General features: G+C 33.9%; 1 protein-coding gene across 5 annotated transcripts in view; it reads left to right on the top strand.

Annotated features, from left to right (window-relative positions):
• Positions 1-20,847, top strand: part of ANKRD28 (ankyrin repeat domain 28) — a 197,664-nt gene that overhangs the window by 62,153 nt on the left and 114,664 nt on the right. For 2 of the 5 annotated variants that reach the window (XM_032144284.2, XM_032144285.2), the window contains one exon: positions 6,482-6,565. In XM_032144284.2, the coding sequence (XP_032000175.1) occupies positions 6,482-6,565 (84 nt within the window). Of the gene's footprint in view, positions 1-3,796; positions 5,399-5,772; positions 5,795-6,481; positions 6,566-20,847 lie in introns of those variants that run through there. The other 3 variants (XM_032144282.2, XM_032144281.2, XM_058433685.1) reach the window with 3 other exon arrangements.

The following is a 20,847-nucleotide window of genomic DNA, read 5'->3' as shown; positions in this document are numbered from 1 at the left end:
GTTGTGTTTTAAATATTTAGTGACTTTCTTGCAGTGGCTCTAATAATCACATAGGTAATTGCATAGATTCTGGCTTGTGTAGCCTAGAAAGCAGCTATTCCTTGATTTCTCCCCCCTCACCCTCTACCTCATTTTCTTTTAACTCTATTCATAAGACTTTTTTTCCCTAAAGTATATGGATAGATGAGGCATAGCTCAAGAAGATTGGTGAGGATTCTTGATCTGTCAGAAATGTTTTCTGAAACATTGTTTGAACCCACTTCCTTGCCATCTTTCACCACAAGCTTTTTATTTTCAAATACTCAGAGACCAGCTTGTTACTTGGCACAGAGTAGCCACTTAATATACCCTGAGTATTCTATTCTATGATAATATGGAGTTCACAGATGTGTAAGAGAAAAGGTGAGGTTGAGGTTGGATCTTGTTGCAGAAAGGAAAAATCATTTGTGTCAAAAAAAGAAATTCAGGTGTAACAATTAGGAATCCAAAAATTATCTTCCAGTGACTTAATGTTTTTATAATCAGTAAAAAGGTTTAAGCCAGCTTTACCATTGTGTGATTCTATTAATAGTAGGAGTAAGCTCTTGATAGGATACATTTTAGTATAAAGAATAGAAGGATTATAAAGCTGTCAGAGTTGAACTTGTTAGCTTGTTAAAAACTTAATCTAATATGGCCTAAAAAATAAATAGCAAAGAAAAAAACCACATCCCCTTGATATTTCTCTAAGTGGAAAAAAATGTTGAACTTACAGTTTGCACAATCTTTATCAGTAATTTTTTATCAGAAGTACTTTCTCTAAGTTCTTGAATATTCACTTGTCTCCTTTTCCTTTAACATGTGAGTTCCTTGAGGGTAGGAGCCTGTCTTATTCAATAGAAGAAGACACAAAACAGTGCTGCTAATTTAAATAATTTAAAAACTGACATAGTTCTCTTAATATTTTTTATCTGCTTTTGATTTTATAATATACAATGGGCTAGTACTTTCTATCCTTTTTCCCAAAGGAATTATACAGTCCCTAAACTGTAAAATCTAGTGAAGGTAGAAGAATGGAAGAACCTGTAGTCTTTCTTGCCTAAGTTTACTGCTCCCTCTCCCCAATTAACACTTAGTATGTGCTTGTCTAGTTACTAGAGTCTAAAACGAGCTTTTAGCAGACTCTCAAGAAACCACTGAAAAGTTTGGGGACTTGGCAACTGAATGGGATCTCCAGACATTAATCTGAATTACCTCACTTGTACTGGGTCAAGGGGAGGAGGAGTTTAATAGCCTTTGATCCACTCACTGGCTTCACAAGGGATATCATTCAGCTATCCCAAATATCCATAACAATAAGGTTATCTTGTTTAGATTTCACAACACTATGAAGTAAATTCTTTTAATGTCATTTAATAGATGTTAAAATGAGCACAGAGAGGTTACTAAATAAGGGAGTAGCCCAGGATCCCAAAATTAGGTTAGTGGGAAGCCTGGATTAGAACTTCAGGCAATTTGACTACAAAATAGCCTACATTCTCAAGCACTGTACTGATTCTCTTACATAAAAATCTCTGCAGGTTATTGTTTTTCTTATATAAGTGTCAAGAAATTTAGGCTCAGGGAATTTAAGTGGTTTGTCCAAGGACACAGCTAGGAAATGATGGAATCAGAATTGAACTTAAGGTGGGCTGACTCCTGAGCCCTTAGTTTTAACCATCACTCCATACCTTTGTTTTATTCCTGTCAGCTTCTGAAATTTTAATTGTTCACTTATTAGAGATATGAGGCTCACTTGGTTGCACGTTAATGCCGCCTATATTTTCTGGTTAAAATGTATGTATACCAACACACCCCCACTATTCTTGTTTATAAATCTCCACCCTCCCAGAGTCTTGTGACGATAGAATTCATTTCAATGAAATTATTTATAGGCGGAAGAAAGTGGAAGGAAACAATATGTATGTAACACAGTCCCTGCCTTCAAGGAGTTTGCTTTCTGGTTGGAAAAGACCTAAGTGTGGTGGTTGACTTAGAACAAGAAACGGGATGTACCTGCTTAAGTCTAAGTAGGTGAACTTAGGTACTAGATACTTTGGAACAAGTTAAGATTGTTAAGATAAAAACAGATTTTGCTTTGAGGGCTTGGGAACCCTGAAGATGAAATACAGGATATTGTTACTATAGTTGTTTCACTTTCAGATATTTCAAATATTAAGATATTTTTGATTCAGCCTTGTGGAGATGGATAACATAATTGATGTATGTTCAATATTTACATACCTTTAATTTGGCATAAAAGTATTTTATATATTTTAAAATATAACTAATGAATTGTTAGCATGTTTTAATTGGTACAGATTTCTTCCATAGATTGATATATTTTATAGCTTTCAATGGTTCTTGTTTTAAATTCTGACATTCTTATATTTGTATCATGCTGGGATTTTTTGTTTTTTTTTCTTTTTATGGTTTTAAGACTTGCTTTGAAGTACACATTTAAAAATAACTCGTTTTAGAATATAGCAATAAATAGTATATTCCTTTGTTATCTAAACTTTTCACAACCTTTTAAGTTACCTGTTTGTTAAGATCACTTTTATAAGCTAGTTATTATAGGTTGCAAAGATCTGGAGATGAGTGGGGAGAAGAGAGTGTCTGTATGTGTGTGTACTCAGTGATAGCAGAATACATTAGAAAGAGTATGTGTTTGAAATAACACACAACTTTATTAATTTATACAACTTTGGGTAAAATACATCATTTCTGAGTCTGTTTTTCCCACTATAATGGGAATATAGCAAGGTTATTGTATTAAATGAGAATGTACAGCACATAGCATATCACAGATGTTCAAAAGTAACTATTATTATGTTTATTATTATGTTTATTAATAAAAATACTAGTTAATATGAAGAACACAGATTGAAGGGGGACCATGGTATTTTCTTTGTAAGTTTTCTCTTGAGAAATATCCCCCATGTTGGGTAAACAGAGAAAGAAGAAAAAAAAAACTATGAAATGATTGGTTTTGATATTTATTTGTGGCTTTGGGAAATTTATAGGGAGGGAGATTATTTGCATTATCCCGTGCCCTTTTGGCATAGGTAATTCAGGACGAAGGACATTTTTTTTTCATGTACCTCTTTAACAGATTTTTAAGGCTTTATTCCCTATCCAAATGGGAAGGGAGGATTATTTTATTTCTTCAGTGAAAAATTAAATGATTTATATAATTTTAGAGTTAGGATTTCTACATTATGAAATTTTTGCTTTTCCCTTTAAAATATGAATCAATGATTGATTAAATTCACCAATTTAGAAATTATTAGACAATCTTAAATTTCATTTGTTTAAACTTTGCATTCTAGAAAATAGAATACACCTGGCAGATTAAAACTGATTTGGTAAAAATATGAATAAAACAATTTCATGGTTTTTATGATCTCATAAAGTATTTCTCCATCTTTAAACCTTTTTTATGAGTCCATTGCAGGCATATTCTTACTGCAACTGTCATTATAGGGTTAAACATTTGCTTTATTGTAACACACGAAAGCAGTTAAGCCGAAAGCAGTTAAGCCGTTTGGAATTGTTTACTTGCTAAAACCACTGTTAGTCAGCAGAGGCAGTACACCAGATTTCCTTGTGGCTTTTAGTGGAAAATGTTAAAAGCGCACTCATTTTTCAGTTATAGAATTTTTTAGTTTGATCTGGATTAGTCACAGAACTGGCATGAACCTTCTAATTGTGAAGGCTGTCCAAATGCACTATTTTTTTCTCCTGCTAGAGGAAGTTACATCCCGAGCAGTAGCTCAGATCTCTGGTAAGTGTAACATGTGAGCATTACTAGGCATTTCATCCTGCAGGTCTGCAGTCTTTGCTCTTCAGACTGTTGCTCCGTTGGAATGCTTCTGTGGGACCGATACTGAGGTTCTATAGATATTTTTTAAGGACCTACTCATTTGGGGATGTCAGTGGTGTTTTGCAAGATCATCTGAGGAACAGGAAAGCATTTGAAATCTGAAAAGGATAACTGTGGCGGTTTTCACAGTGGAAGGAAACTATATTGGCAAAGAGGCAGATGATTGAATAAAGTAGTTGGCTCAAAGAAGATGCACAGTCTGCTGTTTTTTTCTCTGAATGAAGACTGTTTAATGGAAGCTGTATTCATGTGGAGATCAAAGGAAACACTGGAATGATAAACTACTATGTTTTTTTTTCTCCCTCTTTTTTTTTTTTTTTTTTTTTTGAAGAAAACAAAAAGCCTGAAGCAGTAATTTGAGCTCAAATGCCTTCTAATTCCTTCACAGCCTGCTTGTTCTACTAGCATTCTCCACTAACACCATTTCTGCCTGGTGCCTGTGCCCTTTTGCTGGAGCAGCCACAGACAACTGCCTGATAGAGAAAGAATGAACGCTCTGCCTTGCTTATGCTATCGACGGGAATAAAGCTAACTGTGTTTCTTCTATTATGTGGGAAATCTGGATTAATCAAGCTGTATTCTAGTACCAAGAGTCATATTGTCTCTTGTGGTCTGACTCATCACATGTAAATGTACTGCAGCTTTGCTATTAATGCAGAGTGGATTTTTTTTCTTTTTCTTTTTTTTTTTTTTGCCCTTTTCCCAAACACTAAAAGAATTGTTAACCTCTGAGCTTCATTTTCAGGATTTGTGCTGAGCTCTAGATCTTTTTTTCTGTGAATGGTATCTGCATTAAACCAGTGATGAAGAAATGAAGACAAATTAGAAGTGGAAACAGAATAGTGAGATTTTATTTTTTATTTTCAATTATAAGCAAAACATCTACTGGTAATTATATGACCTTGCAGGCAAGAGTGGGTATCACTGTGATCATCTCTGTCACAGCAGTTGTTTCTCATTTCATTCTATATTGTGTGGTGTTGTATCACCAAAAACAATGATTGTTTTGTGCAAGTAAATTTCAGAGATAGAGCAATAAGACTATTTTGGTAGAGGAAAAATATTTTTAAGTGAGCTTGGACTCAGTTTTAGTTATTGACATGTTGGTGTGAAATTTCTTCTTAAGTATTGCAGTAATCCAACAGAAATAATAGAATTTCGTTATATTTAGGAAGTTACAAATTATGTAGTCATAATTTTAAACTTTTTCCAGTAGTACTTATTAACTTTAAAAAAAAAAAAAAAAACCAGCTGTGCTGTTCAGAGAATGTTTGTAAGTGTTGTACAGAAGAGGAGGAAAAACTACTTGTGCTCTTCCAACTGTGACTTTTATCACATAGCTTGGAATTTAGTGTTTTAAAAGATCGAATGAGTCGAGTGTGTATTGTTGTTTTGGAGGAGGTAGAAGATGAATCTCCTGCATTCATTTCTAAATTGCCACAGGAAAATAAATCCCTACATTCTCCACCTTCTGGAAATGTATTGGTAAGATATGTAAGTTTATATGTTTACTATATTCTACTGAACTAGTAGTATAAATCTTGTTTTTTAAGAATAGATGTAAATTTCCAATAGTTTCTTTACAAACCCAAATTAAAGCAATACGTGTGTAAATATGATGCTATATTTTTGTATAAAATGCATTTTTCATTTTTACTTTTTTGAATGCTGAGATAACATTTCAGTCTTTACTATATCTTAATCTCTTTAAAAGACTTTAAAAATAATCTGAGAATTAGTAGTTATGGCAACCACGTTTCTGTTTTCATTTTGTGGTTTCAGAAACTGATGTAACAAGAATCAGGAACTCTGCATATTTTAGGAAAGGTTGACTACCCCCAGCAACACCAAGGCATGGCCTTTTCTGTAATGAATTTTATGTATTTACATGTAAGACTTTATATGAGATTCAGTTATCTTCTTTAACCTTGGTTTTAGTGCTACTGTCAGCTGGCTCCTTGACTAGTATAGTATACCTTATCAAGAGGCTGTGTCGTTGATTAAGAAATTATTATATTTAGTTATGCATGTGTTTGTCTTTTCAAGTTATTTAAGTGTCCAGTATTTTTTGGTCTTTGATTAGTGGCTATTTTCATCAACTGCCAGGTTTGCTTTCTCGGGATTTGTATCTTTATACGTGCAATGCTAATCCATGTAAGATAATTTGATGCCCCAAACAGACCTTTTCAAAAGAGCCTTCCTTCATGGGCTGGAAATTGCTTAACAAGTTCTGTCCCACAAGTAGATGTTGAGATCACACATTTGTATTTGGAAGAGTCTTTCTTTTTGTCATATACAGAAACAAAAGGCTCCTACTTACAAGAAATAAAATCTGATTGTGTTTATTATACTACCTAAATTGGGTCAAACTGAATTGATTTTTTTTTAATTAGGCCTTTTTTTCCCAAGTAGGAATCCTGTACTTTGACATGATTTGGTTTTATGAAACTTCTGGCTAATGTCAAAAGTGATTATTGCTACAAGGAAGAAAACTTTAGATTCAGAAACTATGTATAAATATCCTTAGTCACCCCACATGGATGAGTCTAATGTTTTTATTACTTTCTTATATTTTAGCCATCACTGGTGCAAGCTATATTTAACGGAGATCCCGATGAAGTTCGAGCACTAATATTTAAGAAAGAAGATGTTAACTTTCAGGTAAAACAGTTAATTCACTGATGCCAGCCTTTAAAACTGCTTTTTGAAATTCTTTCCTAGAATTGTGATTTTTGTTTACAAGACATAATATAACTCTGTAACAGTTGTTTTAAATGAGGGCAGGAAGGTATTGAGGCAAAAGGGAAAACATTGGACATATACTCAGGGCAGTAACAGCCAGTAGGGGTCTTTTATTCTCCCAGCTTTTTACTTTGAAATTTTTCAAACACAGGAAAGTTAAAAAAAAAAAAACACGCTGACTACCCATATACCTTTCACTTACTTTTGATATTGATAACATTTTGCCACATTTGCTTTCTCTATTTATTAATATACAACTTTTACATGTATATGTAGTAAGTTGCAGAAATCATGATACTTCACCATTAAATACTTAACTGTGCATTTCAAATGAGGATTCTTTTAAGTGTATATCTAAATATAAGATCAGATTTGCTTTTTGTAAATAATCATGGTGTTTTACAATGATGCTTGATTAATTTTTATCAGATTAGGTTTTCAGTAAAGTCATTGTTCGAAAAGTTTTCAGACTTAAAGACACGGTAGTATGTTCAGTGCTGACATGATGGACAGTTTTAGAAAGGTGGATATATGGATAATTTTCTCTCTCTGTATGTTTTTTCAGTGGCCAGTATTTGGTTTACTAAATTGTGGCTGAAAGTACATTATGTACTCTAACAAAATTACATCCACTAATGTATATATTTTTACCAGAAACAAATGTACCCCTGAGTTATGGAGGGGGTGAAAAGTCATATGATTCACAAAGTCACTGTGGCAACACCAAGACCTAGAAATGATTGTGGTTTTAGGTTTTAAGAAAGCACCCGTTGCAAGCTCATTTTTAACTCTCATCTTTCCTCCTCTTTTTTTTTTTAATATAATACTGCGGTGACCACTTAATGTTAGGTAGATACAAAAAGGTTTTACCTTATTTTTAAAATAATGAATTATCTGAGTAGATTTGAATCATTGGCTAAAACTGTTGTTAATTTTAACATTGGGTAATGAACAGAATGCTATCATTATGTATTTTTTAAAACTTCTTCTAAGTGAATTGCCTTCAAGTTTATATTTAGTTGGACACATGCACCTAATTCAGGATGTATGTATGTATTTAGAGACAGAGTCTGGCTCTGTTGCCCAGGCTGGAGTGCAGTGGCATGATCTCAGCTCACTGCAACCTCTGCCTCCTGGGTTCAAATGATTCTCCTGCCTCAACCTCCCGAGTAGCTGGGATTACAGGCACCTGCCACCATGCCCGACTAATTTTTGTGTTTTTAGTAGGGACAGGGTTTCGTTCACCATGTTGGCCAGGCTGGTCTCAAACTCCTGATCTCAGGTGATCTGCCCGCCTTGGCCTCCCAAAGTGCTGGGATTACAGGCGTGAGGCACTGTGCCGGGCCATGATTTATTTGTTTTAAATGAAGTGTCTGGTTACTTTACCCAGGGTATACTGAAGAGTATGCGTTTCCTAGAAAATAGCTCAAGGGGTATAGACGCATGAAAAGGTGGAAAACATGTTTTCCATTTAACTGCTAAGGTTTTCTTGTTATTTTGGTTTTATTTTAATAGTACTGACAAATACTACCTTGATTAGAAAGTTTGAACTATAATTCCATTTACCAGGGCTAATTTCTCCATCATGACAAAGTTTATTGTAGCTAATATTACTTTTATGTTATATTTAATCAATTTATCCTAAATTAAAAAAATATTCAGAGTCATTGAGAGCATCAGCTCACTCATCAGTAGGCCTTTCTTGAGAGTGACTCTTTGACGATTGTCTTCAGTGATACAAAGGTTTTTGACAACAACTTTTATGATTGCTTTTAGGCCTTTTCTCTCGTGACCCTTTCTTAGTAGTTCAGAGTGTTGCCTTAAAGTCAAGATTTGTTAACTTTTTGGCCATTATTTGAATTTAAGATGGTAAATATCATCTGATTTTGTTTGATAAGGAATCATATGGGGTTTTGAAAGGCAATGGGTGTTAAATGCACTGACTTTAATAGGTAATAAAATATTTTTAAGCTTTATGTCAGTGTGACAGTGGTGTTTTTCCAAAGTAAATTTATTTAAATAAGTATTTGGAGAATAACATTGGACTTTTTGAAACTCAGGTTTCTCTTAAGTTTTTTGAAGTTGTTTTTATACATTTTTAAAATGGATATAAGTTCAGATTTATTTCTCTACCATTAAATAGTCACTGTATAATTTTAGATTAGTTTCTTTAGTCACACCCTGAAGTTTTGAATATTGTAGACCACTAAACAGCACCTTTCTTAGTAACACACCTAATAGATTTTTTTTTTTATTTTAGTGGGTTTTAAAAAAATTTCTGGGTACATAGTAGGTGTCTATATTTATGGGGTACATGGGATGTTTTGGTACAGGCATGTAATGTGAAATAATCATCATGAAGAATGAGGTATTCATCCCCTCAAGCATTTATCCTTTGAGTTACAAACATTCCAATTACATTATTTAAGTTATTTTAAAATATACAATTATTATTGACTATAGTCACCCTATTGTGCTATCAAATAGTAGGTCTTATTCTATTTTTTTGTACCCATTAACCATCCCTACCTGCCACTCAACCCCCCACTACCCTTTCCCAGCCTCCAGTAACCATCCTTCTGTTATGTCCATGAGTTCAGTTGATTTCATGTTCAGATCCCACAAGTAGGTGAGAACATGTGATGTTTGTTTTTCTGTGCCTGCCTTATTTTGATTAACATAATGATCTCCAATTCTATCCCTGTTGTTGCAAATGACTGGGTCTCCTTTTTTTAGGGCTGACAAGTACTCCATTGTGTATATGTACCACATTTTCATTATCCATTCATCTGTTGATGGACACTTAGGTTGCCTCCAAATGTTAGGTATTGTAAACAGTGCTGCAACAAACATAGGAGTGCAGATATCGCTTCGATATACTGATTTCCTTTATTTTGGATATATACCCAGCAGTGGGATTGCTGGATCATATGGTAGCTCTATTTTTAGTTTTTTGGGGGACCTCCAAACTATTCTCCATAGTGGTTGTACATTCCCACCAATGGTGTACAAGGGTTCCCTTTTCTTTACATCCTCACCAGCATTTGTTACTGCCTGACTTTTGGATAAAAGCCATTTTAACTGGGACAAGATGATATCTCGTTGAGTTTTGCATATCTGATGATTAGTGATGTTGAGAACTTTTTCCACCATTTGTGTGTCTTCTTTTGAGGAATGTCCATTCAGATCTTTTGCCCATTTTTTATCAGATTATTAGGTTTTTTCCTGTAGAGTTGTTTGAGCTCCTTATATTCTGGTTATTAGTCCCTTGTCAGAGGGGTAGTTTGCAAATGTTTTCTCTCGTTCTGTGGGTTGTCTCGTCACTTTGTTGATTACTTCCTTTGCTGCGCAGAAGCTTTTTAACTTGATGTGATCCCATTTGTCCATTTTTACTTTGGTTGCCTGTGCTGGTGAGCTCTTGCTCAAGAAGTATTTGCCCAGACTAATGTCCTGGAGATTTTCCCCTGTGTTTTCTTGTATTAGATTCAGTTTGAAGTATTTAATGCATTTTGATTTGAATTTTGTATATGGCAAGAGATAGGGGTCTAGTTTAATGATTTTGCATGTGGTTATCCAGTTTCCCAGCAGCATTTATTAAAGAGACTATCTTTTCCCAGTATATGTTCTTGGCACCTTTGTCAAAAATTTTGCTGTAGGTGTTTGGATTTGTTTTTGGGTTCTCTATTCTGTTCTATTGGTACACGTGTCTGTTTTTATGACAGTACCATGCTGTTTTGGTTACGATAGCTCTGTAGCATAATTTGAAGTTAGATAATGGGATTCCACCAGTTTTGTTCTTTTTGCTTAGCGTAGCTTTGGCTATTCTGGGTGTTTTCTGGTTCCACATAAATTTTAGTATTTTTTTCTATTCCTGTGAAGAATTCCATTGGTATTTTGATTGGGAGTGCATTGAATCTGTAGATTGCCAGGACATTTTAACAGTATTGATTCGTCCAATTCATGAACATGGAATATTTTTCCATTTTTTGGTGTCCTCTTCAATTTTCTTCATTCGTGTTTTATTGTTTCCATTATACAGATCTTTTACTTCTTTGGTTAATTCATAAGTATTTAATTTTATGTATGGCTATTGTAAACAGGATTACTTTTTAGTTTCTTTTTCACATTGTTCACTGTTGGCATATAGAAATGCTAGTGAGTGATGTTTGTACATTGATTTTGTATTCTGGAACTTTACTGAATTTATCAGTTCTAGTTTTCTTGTGGAATGTTTAGGTTTTTCCAAATATAAGATTGTATCACCAACAAACAGGTATAATTTGACTTCTTCCTTCCCAATTTGTATGCCCTTTATATCTTTCTCTTGTCTGATTGAGCTAGATAGGACTTCCAGTACTATGTTAAATAACAGTGGTGACAGTGGGCATCCTTGTTGTGTTGCAGGGCTTAGACGAAAGATTTTCAGTTTTTCCCATTCAGCATGATCCTAGCTGTGGATCTGTCATATGTGGCTTTTATCGTGTTGAGGTATGTTCCTTCCATATCCAGTTTTTTGAGGGATTTTATCATGAAGGGATATTTAATTTTTTAATCAAATGTTTTTTCAGCATCAATTGAAATGATCATATGGTTATTCTTTATTTTTTTGATATGATATATCATGTTAATTGATTTTGTGTTTTGAACCATCCTTGCATCCCACAGATAAATCCCACTTGATCATGATGCGTGATCTTTCTAATTTATTGTTGAATTCAGTTGTGCTAGTATTTTGTTGAGGATTTTTGCATTAATATTCATCAGTGATACTGGCCTGTAGTTTTCTTTTTTTGATGTGTCTTTGTCTGGTTTTGGTATCAGGATAATACTGGCCTTGAATGAATTTGGAAGTATTCCTTCCTCTATTTTTTGGAATATTTTGAGTAGGACTGGTATTAGTTCTTCTTTAAATGTTTGGTAGAATTCAGCAGTGAAGCCATTGTGTCCTGGCCTTTTCTTTACTAGAAGACTTTTTATTACAGCTTTGATCTCATTACTTGTTACTGGTCTGTTCTGGTTTTGGATTTCCTTGTTTCAATCTTGGTAGGTTGTATGTGTCTAGGAATTTGTCCATTTCTTGTACATTTTTCAGTTTATCAGCATATATAGTTGCTTACAATAACCACTAACAAGCCTTTGGATTTCTGCATTGTAAGTCATAATGTCTCCTTTTTCATTTCTGATTTTATTTGGATCGTCTTCTGTTTTTTTCTTAGTCTGGCTAAAGGTTTGTCAATTTTATTTTTTTAAGTCAACTTTTTGTTTCCCTAATAGATTTTTAACAAACTTTAATTTAAAAAAATTATACATTCATATTATTTGGTATGACATGAAGTCTTCTATGGTAGAAGTCATGTAACATAGTTTCATTAGCAAATACTAGAGTTTTATATTTGGCAGATTTTGGCCACAGATATAATAATTGACTACCTGAATAAATAGAGGTTTTTTGCTTGTGTAATAATTTAACCTGGAGCATGGTAATTTGGGGTTGTTTAAAACAGCAATGTCAGAGCTCTGGGTGAGCTTCTCTGTGAAACTCTTGGCTTTCTCATAATAAAGAGATGACTGCTGCATCACGTACTTACGAGAAACAACCAAAGACATTTGAAAAGAGACTGTCCTGTACATTTTCTTTTCTTTTTTTTTTTTTTTAAAGAGGAGAAAACATCTCTTCAAGAGTCCTCACAGAATTCCTTCCTAAGGTTCCATTGGTTACAAGACTACTCTAAACTAATTCACCAGCAAAGCAGAATGGGATTCGCTTTTTGCTAGATCAGTCTTGGTTCATCACCTGGTTCATCCCCTGGAGCAAGAATAGGGCTTCAGTGGACTTCATTGAATATATTGCCAAATTCAGAAGTAAATCAGGATTTTCATAAGAAGGAAGAAAGGGAAAATAGTTATTTGGATAGAAACCTAACAGGAAGGTTATTAGTTGCCTAAAAACTGTTGAAATAGCAAAATTTTGGAAAAATAAGTCACCTGGATGTGGAAGAAGCACTGTAAACCATAAAAGGGGAAATGCCTATTAAAATCAAAATGTTTTAAAAGCAGAGTGTTACATAGAACGTGAAGAACAGTTGGACTCTAAGTTGAAAGACCTAGATTTTCATATCTTCTTAGCCTTATTGGCTATATAAGTTGAGTGAATCCTGTTAACTTCAGCCCTCACTTTTCTTTTTTTTTTTTTTTGTCTTTTGGTAAATGTGTAGGGTTACATTAATGATCTTCACAGTCTTTCCCCACTCCAAATTCAGGACACTGTAAAAATTCTAAATGACTTTCAGTGACCTCCTGCTTTTGCCCAAAAGCTTTCATTTGTGTTTCTAGATTTTTGTGACCAAAATAATACATGCCTTTCCCTAAGATTTACTAGAACTTAATGCCATGTTGTAGAACCCAAATAAGTTAATCTGAAATATTAATGATACCACATTTTAGAGGACAACTTTGATTCTTCTTTATAAGAAAATTATTTTCTACAAATATAAATTTTTTATTGAGTGTTAAAATTGGTGTTAATTGTAGAACTTTACTTTTGAGACAGACATAGGCATAAGCCATTTTATATTACTCAATTTAACTTGTACAACAGTTTTGTAAAATTGACAGGTTAACGTTTCTACTAAAATTCATGAAAATTAACCTTCTGCAGAATTAGTATAGCAGAATGGGAATTTGAACCCATGTCCAACTTAATAGTAACTGGAGAAATAAAGCATATTGTTGAGAGAGAAATATTTTTTCTTCTGCCAAATAGTATTATAAAGCAATAACAGTTGAAAAATGGATTTTTCTCCCTAAAATAGTTATGTCTGTGCCCTATGAACTCCCACCTTTTAAGCTGTGATACAAAGATAATCGTAATTTTTATAATACCAAGTGCTGCTGTTACATTTTATCATTGCAAACAAGTGATGAGACAAATAAGACACAAGCCTCTTTTAGTGCCATATTTTTCGGTACATAAAAATGTCAAAGTAGTATTACACAAGGATCCAGCCAAACTGTTTTTAGTGTTTAAACATAGGAAGGCTGAGATTATGAGCAACCCTTTTTAAACTCTAAAGAGCTGATTTAAGAGCTAAGTGGTAGATCTTAGATGTGGCATATAACTTAATATTTTTGAAAGTGTTACCTTGTATATTCTGCTTATTGGCTTCTGAATTTAGATGTACCTTATTATTCAAAAATGAATTGCAAAAGTAGTCCTCCAAATTATTATTATCCCTTAAGTTCTCAAAACTGCTTTCTGAGATCATTGAAATGATGTTCATTTTACATTTTTCAGATGAAGTGCTCAGCAAATACAGTCTTTTCTGAAAATTAGCAAGAAGCAGTCTAATCTTGAACAAGTCTTTCTTAGTGGCCACACGTTGCTTCTGCTGCCTGTCAATACACCAAGCTGTTGATGTTTCTGAGCTCTTAAAAAATCTCTTCACTCATTACTTGAGGTTGTGTGCACTCTCTGTCCTAAAACCATATGTGTGTACATGGTCTTTTCTTATAGCTATTCACAGTAACTAGTGTTGGAGCCCACAACCCTCCATCCCCATCTCAGGTGTATCTACCCAGCTTTCAGCTGGCTTGTATGGAACGTGGAGTGAAGGTGGGGGCAGGCATGGGACAAGAACCAACTCAGCTTTCTCCCAGGAGAGAAATGACACCTCCCTCCAGCTCTGTGTGGCCAGTGCCTCTAGATTCCAGTTTCAAATTTGTAAATTATCTTCATCAGTGTTGAGGTTGGTCCCAAGATCCATAACCAAGTATATGTCCTATGTCACTATGACTAAATGATTACTATGGTGGTCCTGAAACAAAGAAGGTATTATCCACTGGAACCAGCAGTTTTTGGAGGTTCAAAATACAGAAATTTGTATTCCACTCAGGTATTTATTTTTAGTAAGCATGTTATACATGAGTTCTGCATTTTCCTTTTTCATTCCCAGTGTATTTTAGGAGTCAGTCCATATTAGTCTATAGAGACTCCTCATTCTTTATAACTGTATTTCATAGAATAATTTATTTAACTAGCAGAACTAGTTCCCTCTTAGAGGGCATTTGGGTTATTATTAACCCTCTTCATTGGTAATAAATGGGATCTTTTCATCAAGTTAACAAAAATTCTACTTCAGTGGACGAGCAAAAAATTTTAAATGTATTTATTATCTGTTATTAAATATATTATTAACTTCATAGACTACCTTTCCTCTAGGTTCAGTGTTTAAAGCAATTTTAGTGCATATGTTTATATGAATTGGTGGAAGGTAAATACTGGCATTTTCTATAAAGCTCAAGTATCAATACTTGCATACTCAGAAATAATGCTGATGATTACTTATACAGATATTGATAGTTATATGGTATAGCAAAAATATGAGAAATTATGTCCTAAATTTCATACTGAAATGAAGTAACTTTGGTCTGAAAGGTCTCAGCTAGTGCCTCAGTCTTATTTTTTTAAACACTTTTATTGAGATACAATTGATGTATAATAAACTACATATATGTAAAGTGTAAAATTTCTTAAGTTTTGATACATGCATACACCTCTGAAACCATCACCACAGTCAAGATAGTTAACATTTCTATGGTTCCCAAAGGACTCCATTTGCCCCTTGGAAATCCCTTCCTCCCTCCTCTCCCTTGGTAATTACTAACCTGGTTTGTACATTTTGTTTTTTCCTAGAATGTTATATAAATGGAATTACACAATATGTCATTTTTTTTGTCTGGCTCTTTTTTTGTAATAGATTTTATGTTGTAGAGCAGTTTTAAATTCACAGCAGTGTTGAGAGGAAGATACAGACATTTCTCATACACTTTACTGCCACCACAAATGAATAGCCTTCCCCATTATCAACATTTCCCATTAGAGTGGTACATTTGTTAAAATTGATGTACCTACATTAATATATATCATTATAGCTCAAAAACCAGAGTTTACATTAGGATTCACTCCTGTTATTATACATTGAATGAGTTTGGACAAATATATAATGACATGTATCCACCATTATAGTTTCATACAGAGTAGTTTCACTGCCGTATCCTCTGTGCACCTTCTATTCATTCTTCCCCCCAGTCCCTGGTAATTTTTTAAAAATTGTCTCCATAGTTTTACCTTTTCCAAAATGTCATATAGTTGGAATCATAAGTACCCTTTTCAGGTTGGCTTCTTTCACTTAGCAGTATGCATTTAAGTTTCTTCTATTTTTTTTAATGGCTTGGTAGCTCATTTCTTTTTAATCCATTGTCTGAATGTACCACAGTTTATCCATTCACTCACTTAAGGGCATCTTGGTTGCTTCCAAGTTTTGGCGGTTATGAATAAAGCTACTATAAACTTCCATGTGCAAGTTTTTGTTGGGACGTATATTTTCAGCTTCTTTGGGTAAAATCAAATAACATGATTGCAGGATCATAAGGTAAGAATATGTCTAGTTTTGTTAAAAAACCTGTCAAACTGGCTGTTTACCAGTGTGCACACACAGCAGGTATAAATGAGAGTCTTTATTGTTTCATATCCTTGCCAGCATTTGGTGTTATCAGTGTTCTGGATTTTGACCATTCTAATAGGTACGTAGTGGTGTCTTATTGTTGTTTTGATTTGCAATTCCCTGATGACATGATGTGGAGTATCTTTTCATATGCTTATTTGCCATCTGTCTATCTTCTTTGGCAAAATGTCTGTTAAAGTCCTTGGTCTGTTTTTTAAACAGGTTTGTGTTTCTTCTTGTTAGGTTTTGAGATTTCTTTGCAGATTTTGGATAACAGTTCTTTATCTGATAGGTCTTTTGTAAGTATTTTCTCCCAGGCTGCCTTTTCATTCTTTGGCAATGTCTTTTGCGGAGCAGAACTTTTTAATTTTAACGAAGTCACAGCTTATTGATTCTTTTTCATTGAGCATGCCTTTGGTATTGTATCTAAAAGGTCATCCCCAAACCCAAGGTCATCTGGATTTTCTATTTTATCTTCCAGGAGTTTTATAGTTTTGCATTTTTATGATAGTTTGGGCACAGGTACATGCCATGGGGCTGAGATGTGGATTATGGGTAGCTGCTACTGTGCTTAGAACTGAAATTGACCAAAATTAATTGCAATTTACCATGACCACAATAAATCATAATTTACCCCTCTGAGTCTTTCCTTGAAAGTAGCAAGCCTTCATTATACCACAGAGTTCCAAAATAGTTATATTGGACAGATTCTGCCAGTGGAATTATTTTCTAGTTGGGGAGACAGATTCCTGGTGCTTCCTACTCTGCCGTGTCCTCAGAATCCTCTCCATTCATTTACTTTTAACCTACTATTTGCATCTGTGTGTTTTAAAAGGTTTTTTACAGACAGTATATACTTGGATATTGTTTTTTGATCGAGTCTGACAATTTTTGTCTTTTAATTGGTGTTTTTAGACTATTGACATTGAGAGTGATTCTTGTTATAGGTGGATTACTGTTTAACATTTTTGTTACTGTTTTGTTTTTGTTACCATTGGTTTTTGTTCCTATTGATCGTCCATTCTTCTGCCTTCTGTGGTTTTAATTGAGCATTTCATGTGATTATATTTTCTCTCCTTTCTTAGTGTATCAGTTATACCTCTTTTTTTTTTTAAGTAGATGCCTTACAGTCTACAGTATGCATATTAATCTAATGGACATCTGTCAACACTATACCACCTCACAGTGGTATGAGGATCTAACAAAAAAGAATCCTAATTCCTCCTTATCATTCCTTGTATCACTGCTGTCATTCCTTACACTTACATATAAGCATACATAAGCACATATATGTGAGCATTTGTCATTATATTGCTGCCATTATTTTGAACAAACTATTGTCTGTTAGATCAATTCAAAATAAAATGTTTTTATTTAACTTACTCCTTCTTTGATGTCCTTCCTTTTCTGTGTAGATCTGAGTTTCTGACTATAACATTTTTCTTCCAAGAGAGAAGTTCAGCTGACAAATTCTCTCAATTTTTGTTTGTCTGAGAAAGTATTTATTCTTTACTTTTGAGGCAATTCCCAGGGTACCAGAATTCTAGGTTGGTGCTATTTTTTTTTCTGTCAATGCTTTAAATATTTCTCTGCACTCTTTTCTTGCTTTCATGGCTCCTGAGGCGTAGTCAGACATAATTATTATCTTAGCCCCTGTGTGGGTAAAGTTTTTTTCCTCTGGCTTCTTTCAGAGTTGTATTTATCTTTGATTTTCTGCAATTTAAATATGATATGCCTTGATGTATTTTGGGGGATATTTTTTCTGTTAGTGTTCTCCTGGATCTGTGGTTTGTTGTCTGACGTTCATTTGGGGGAAACTCTGAGTCATTATTACTTAAAATATTTCTTCTGCTTTTTTCATTCAGCATAATTATTTTGAGATTCATCTAGGTTGTGGCATGCATTAATAGCTTATTCCTTTCTGTTGCTGAGTAGTATTCCATTGTAACGATATACAGAATTTGTTTATCCACTCCTCTCGTAAACATTTAGGTGCTTCTCTGTTTCATCTGTTACAGTTACACATACTGTGAACATCTTTGTACAAGTCCTGTATGAATGTATGCTTTTTTTTCTCTTGTGTAAATGTCTAGTGGTGGAATGGTTGAATATGCATGCTTAACTTTTTAAGAAATTGACCAACTGTTTCCCAACTGATTGCATCATTTTACGTTCTCACCAGCAGGATATGAGAATCCTAAATTTTCAACATTCTTACAAATATTTCGTATAATCAGTCTTTTAAAATCTTAAACATTTTAACAATAGTTACATCTCAATTTGGTCTTAATTTGTATTTCTGTAATGATGAATGATGTTGAGCATCTTTTCGTGATCTTGTCAGTCCATATATCTTTGGTGAAATGTCTTTTCAAATGTTCTTGCACGTTTTTTTAATTGGATTGTTTTCCTACTCTTGAGTTTTCAGAGTTCTTATTTGTATGTTCTGGAAACAAATCCTCGATCTGTGGCTGTGTTTTCATTCTCTTAAGAGTGTTTTTGAAAAGCTCAAGTTTTATTTTGATGACATCCACATTTATCAATTTATTCTTTTATAGATCTTGGTTTTGGTGTTGTATCTTAAGAAAAACTGTCCCATTGTCATGTTGTTTTGCTCATATCTTCTAGAAGTTTTATAGTTTTAAGTTTCACATTTATCAACAAATCCACTGAAAAGGATTTTCTTTCAAACAGGAAAGAGGCTTTATGCCAGCTAACAGTTTGTACACCAGGAAAATGCAGCCTTCTGTACAAAACAAAGGTGTGTTCTCAGAGAACGAAGAGAAAATTTGTCTTTTATAGCAAAAGATCTTGCCCTGGTTCCCACTCTGATCTGCTTGTACAAATGAGGGATGCAAACTCAGTTAGTTCTGATTGTTTGAAACTTGTTGAGTTCTTATGGTTCGGCACAGATCACAGTCTATTGATTGATTCAGGTAGCATACACAAGAACAGACAACTATGAAAGTCCCAAAGTTTAGTGAGTATGGCATTTTTCCCTGAACACTCAGTATGTGTGTAACCTCTAATTACCAAATGGCTGCTTGACTCTATTTCAAATTTAGTTCCACTTAGCCACTCAGGATTCCTCTTGAAGGATTGACTCTTTCAGAGTTCACACATTTAAATGTGCTGTCTATTTTGACTTAGTATTTGTGTATGATGCAAAGTATATAACAAAGCTTATTTCTCTCACCAATATTTTGTAATTTCATTATAAATGTCTTTTGCCAGATTTATCTGTATTTTATAATTTTTTATCCTAATGTAAATGGCATTTCATTTAATTTTAAAGTAGCCTAATAATTCTCCACTACTGAAACAAGTTTCTGCCGAGTACTCTACTCCATGTTCCAGGAATTAGTAGTTTTCCCTAACTGGCTAGTTGGAACAGAACACTCTGTTCTCTGTGATCCATCGTTCTCGTTGGAGGTGATATTACTCCTAATTGAGAGGAAATCGATTCTTTGTGGGTATGTATGTATATGAAAAATCTTACATATTCCAATGATTTGTGGCCCTCTAAAGGGCCAAAATGCATAACTTAGAAATACAGCGATATTAAGATTTCATGGGGAATGATTAGGAAAAACTGTCAGAAAAGAGTAGTAAGGAAGAAAAGGTTGAAAAACACTGCTGTCTCTTTCACCAGCTTCAAGTAGTATTCTTACACTCCTTTCCCACTCGGTACTCAGTTGAGTACTAAGGGGAGATTCTGAAGATCTTTGGGAGTCTCTCCATGTACTACTTTCTCCTCTGTTGGCTCTGTCCTGAGAATTCCAGCCCCTTTGTTCACTGCAGACTGTCTCCTAAACTCAAACAGGGAATTAAAAACAACAACAACAACAAAACTTTGTATACAGCATTAAGAATTTTATTGATTGGAGCAGCTGACATTCCACTGAATGTTATCAGACTCTTAGACATTACATATTTTGTGAAATGGTAATTTTCTTTTATATTCCAGCAGTACTTTTGGAATAGAAATTCTAAACACTAGCCTACCGAACAGTTGGATTGCATTTGATGATTACAGTTGTCCAGTCATAGATGGCATCACCTCTGCTTTTTATTATTAATATTAGTTTTAATTGCCAAATCATAATTGTATATATTTGTAGAGTACAATGTAATATTTTGGTATATGTATACAATGTAGGATGATTAAATCAAGCTAATATATCCATCACTTCACTTATTATTTGTGATTTTTTTTTTTCCTTCACCTTTTTGTTCCATCCAGACCTGCCCACAATGAGGGCAGATCTTCCCCACTCAGTCCATGACTCACATGCCAGTCTCCTCCAGAAACATCCTCATAGATTTCTACAAAAATAATGCAATACCAGCTATCTAAGTATCCTTTAATTCAGTCAGATGGACACCTAAAATTAATCATGACAGGTCCTTTGCCTCTTTTAATCAGGTTGTTTTCTTGCCTTTGAGTTAAGTTTATTATATACTTTGAATATAAATTCTTTATCAAATATATGGTTTGCTAATATATACGTGTGAATTTTTTTTTTTTTTCTTTTCAAAAGCTTTTTCATTTAATGCAGTCCCATTTGCCAGTTTTTGTTTTTGTTGCTTGTGCTTTCAGGTCATATCCAAAAAAATATTGCCCAGACCAGTATTGTGGTGCTTCCCTCCCTTGTTTGTAGTTTTATAATTTAAGTCTTTAAAGTATTTTCAGCTGAT

The sequence above is a fragment of the Hylobates moloch genome, unplaced genomic scaffold (assembly GCF_009828535.3).
Source record: "Hylobates moloch isolate HMO894 unplaced genomic scaffold, HMol_V3 SCAFFOLD_22, whole genome shotgun sequence".
Classification (NCBI taxonomy): Eukaryota; Metazoa; Chordata; class Mammalia; order Primates; family Hylobatidae; genus Hylobates; species Hylobates moloch.
Note: the sequence above shows the minus strand (reverse complement) of the source record. Positions and strands in the feature narration are given on the sequence as shown.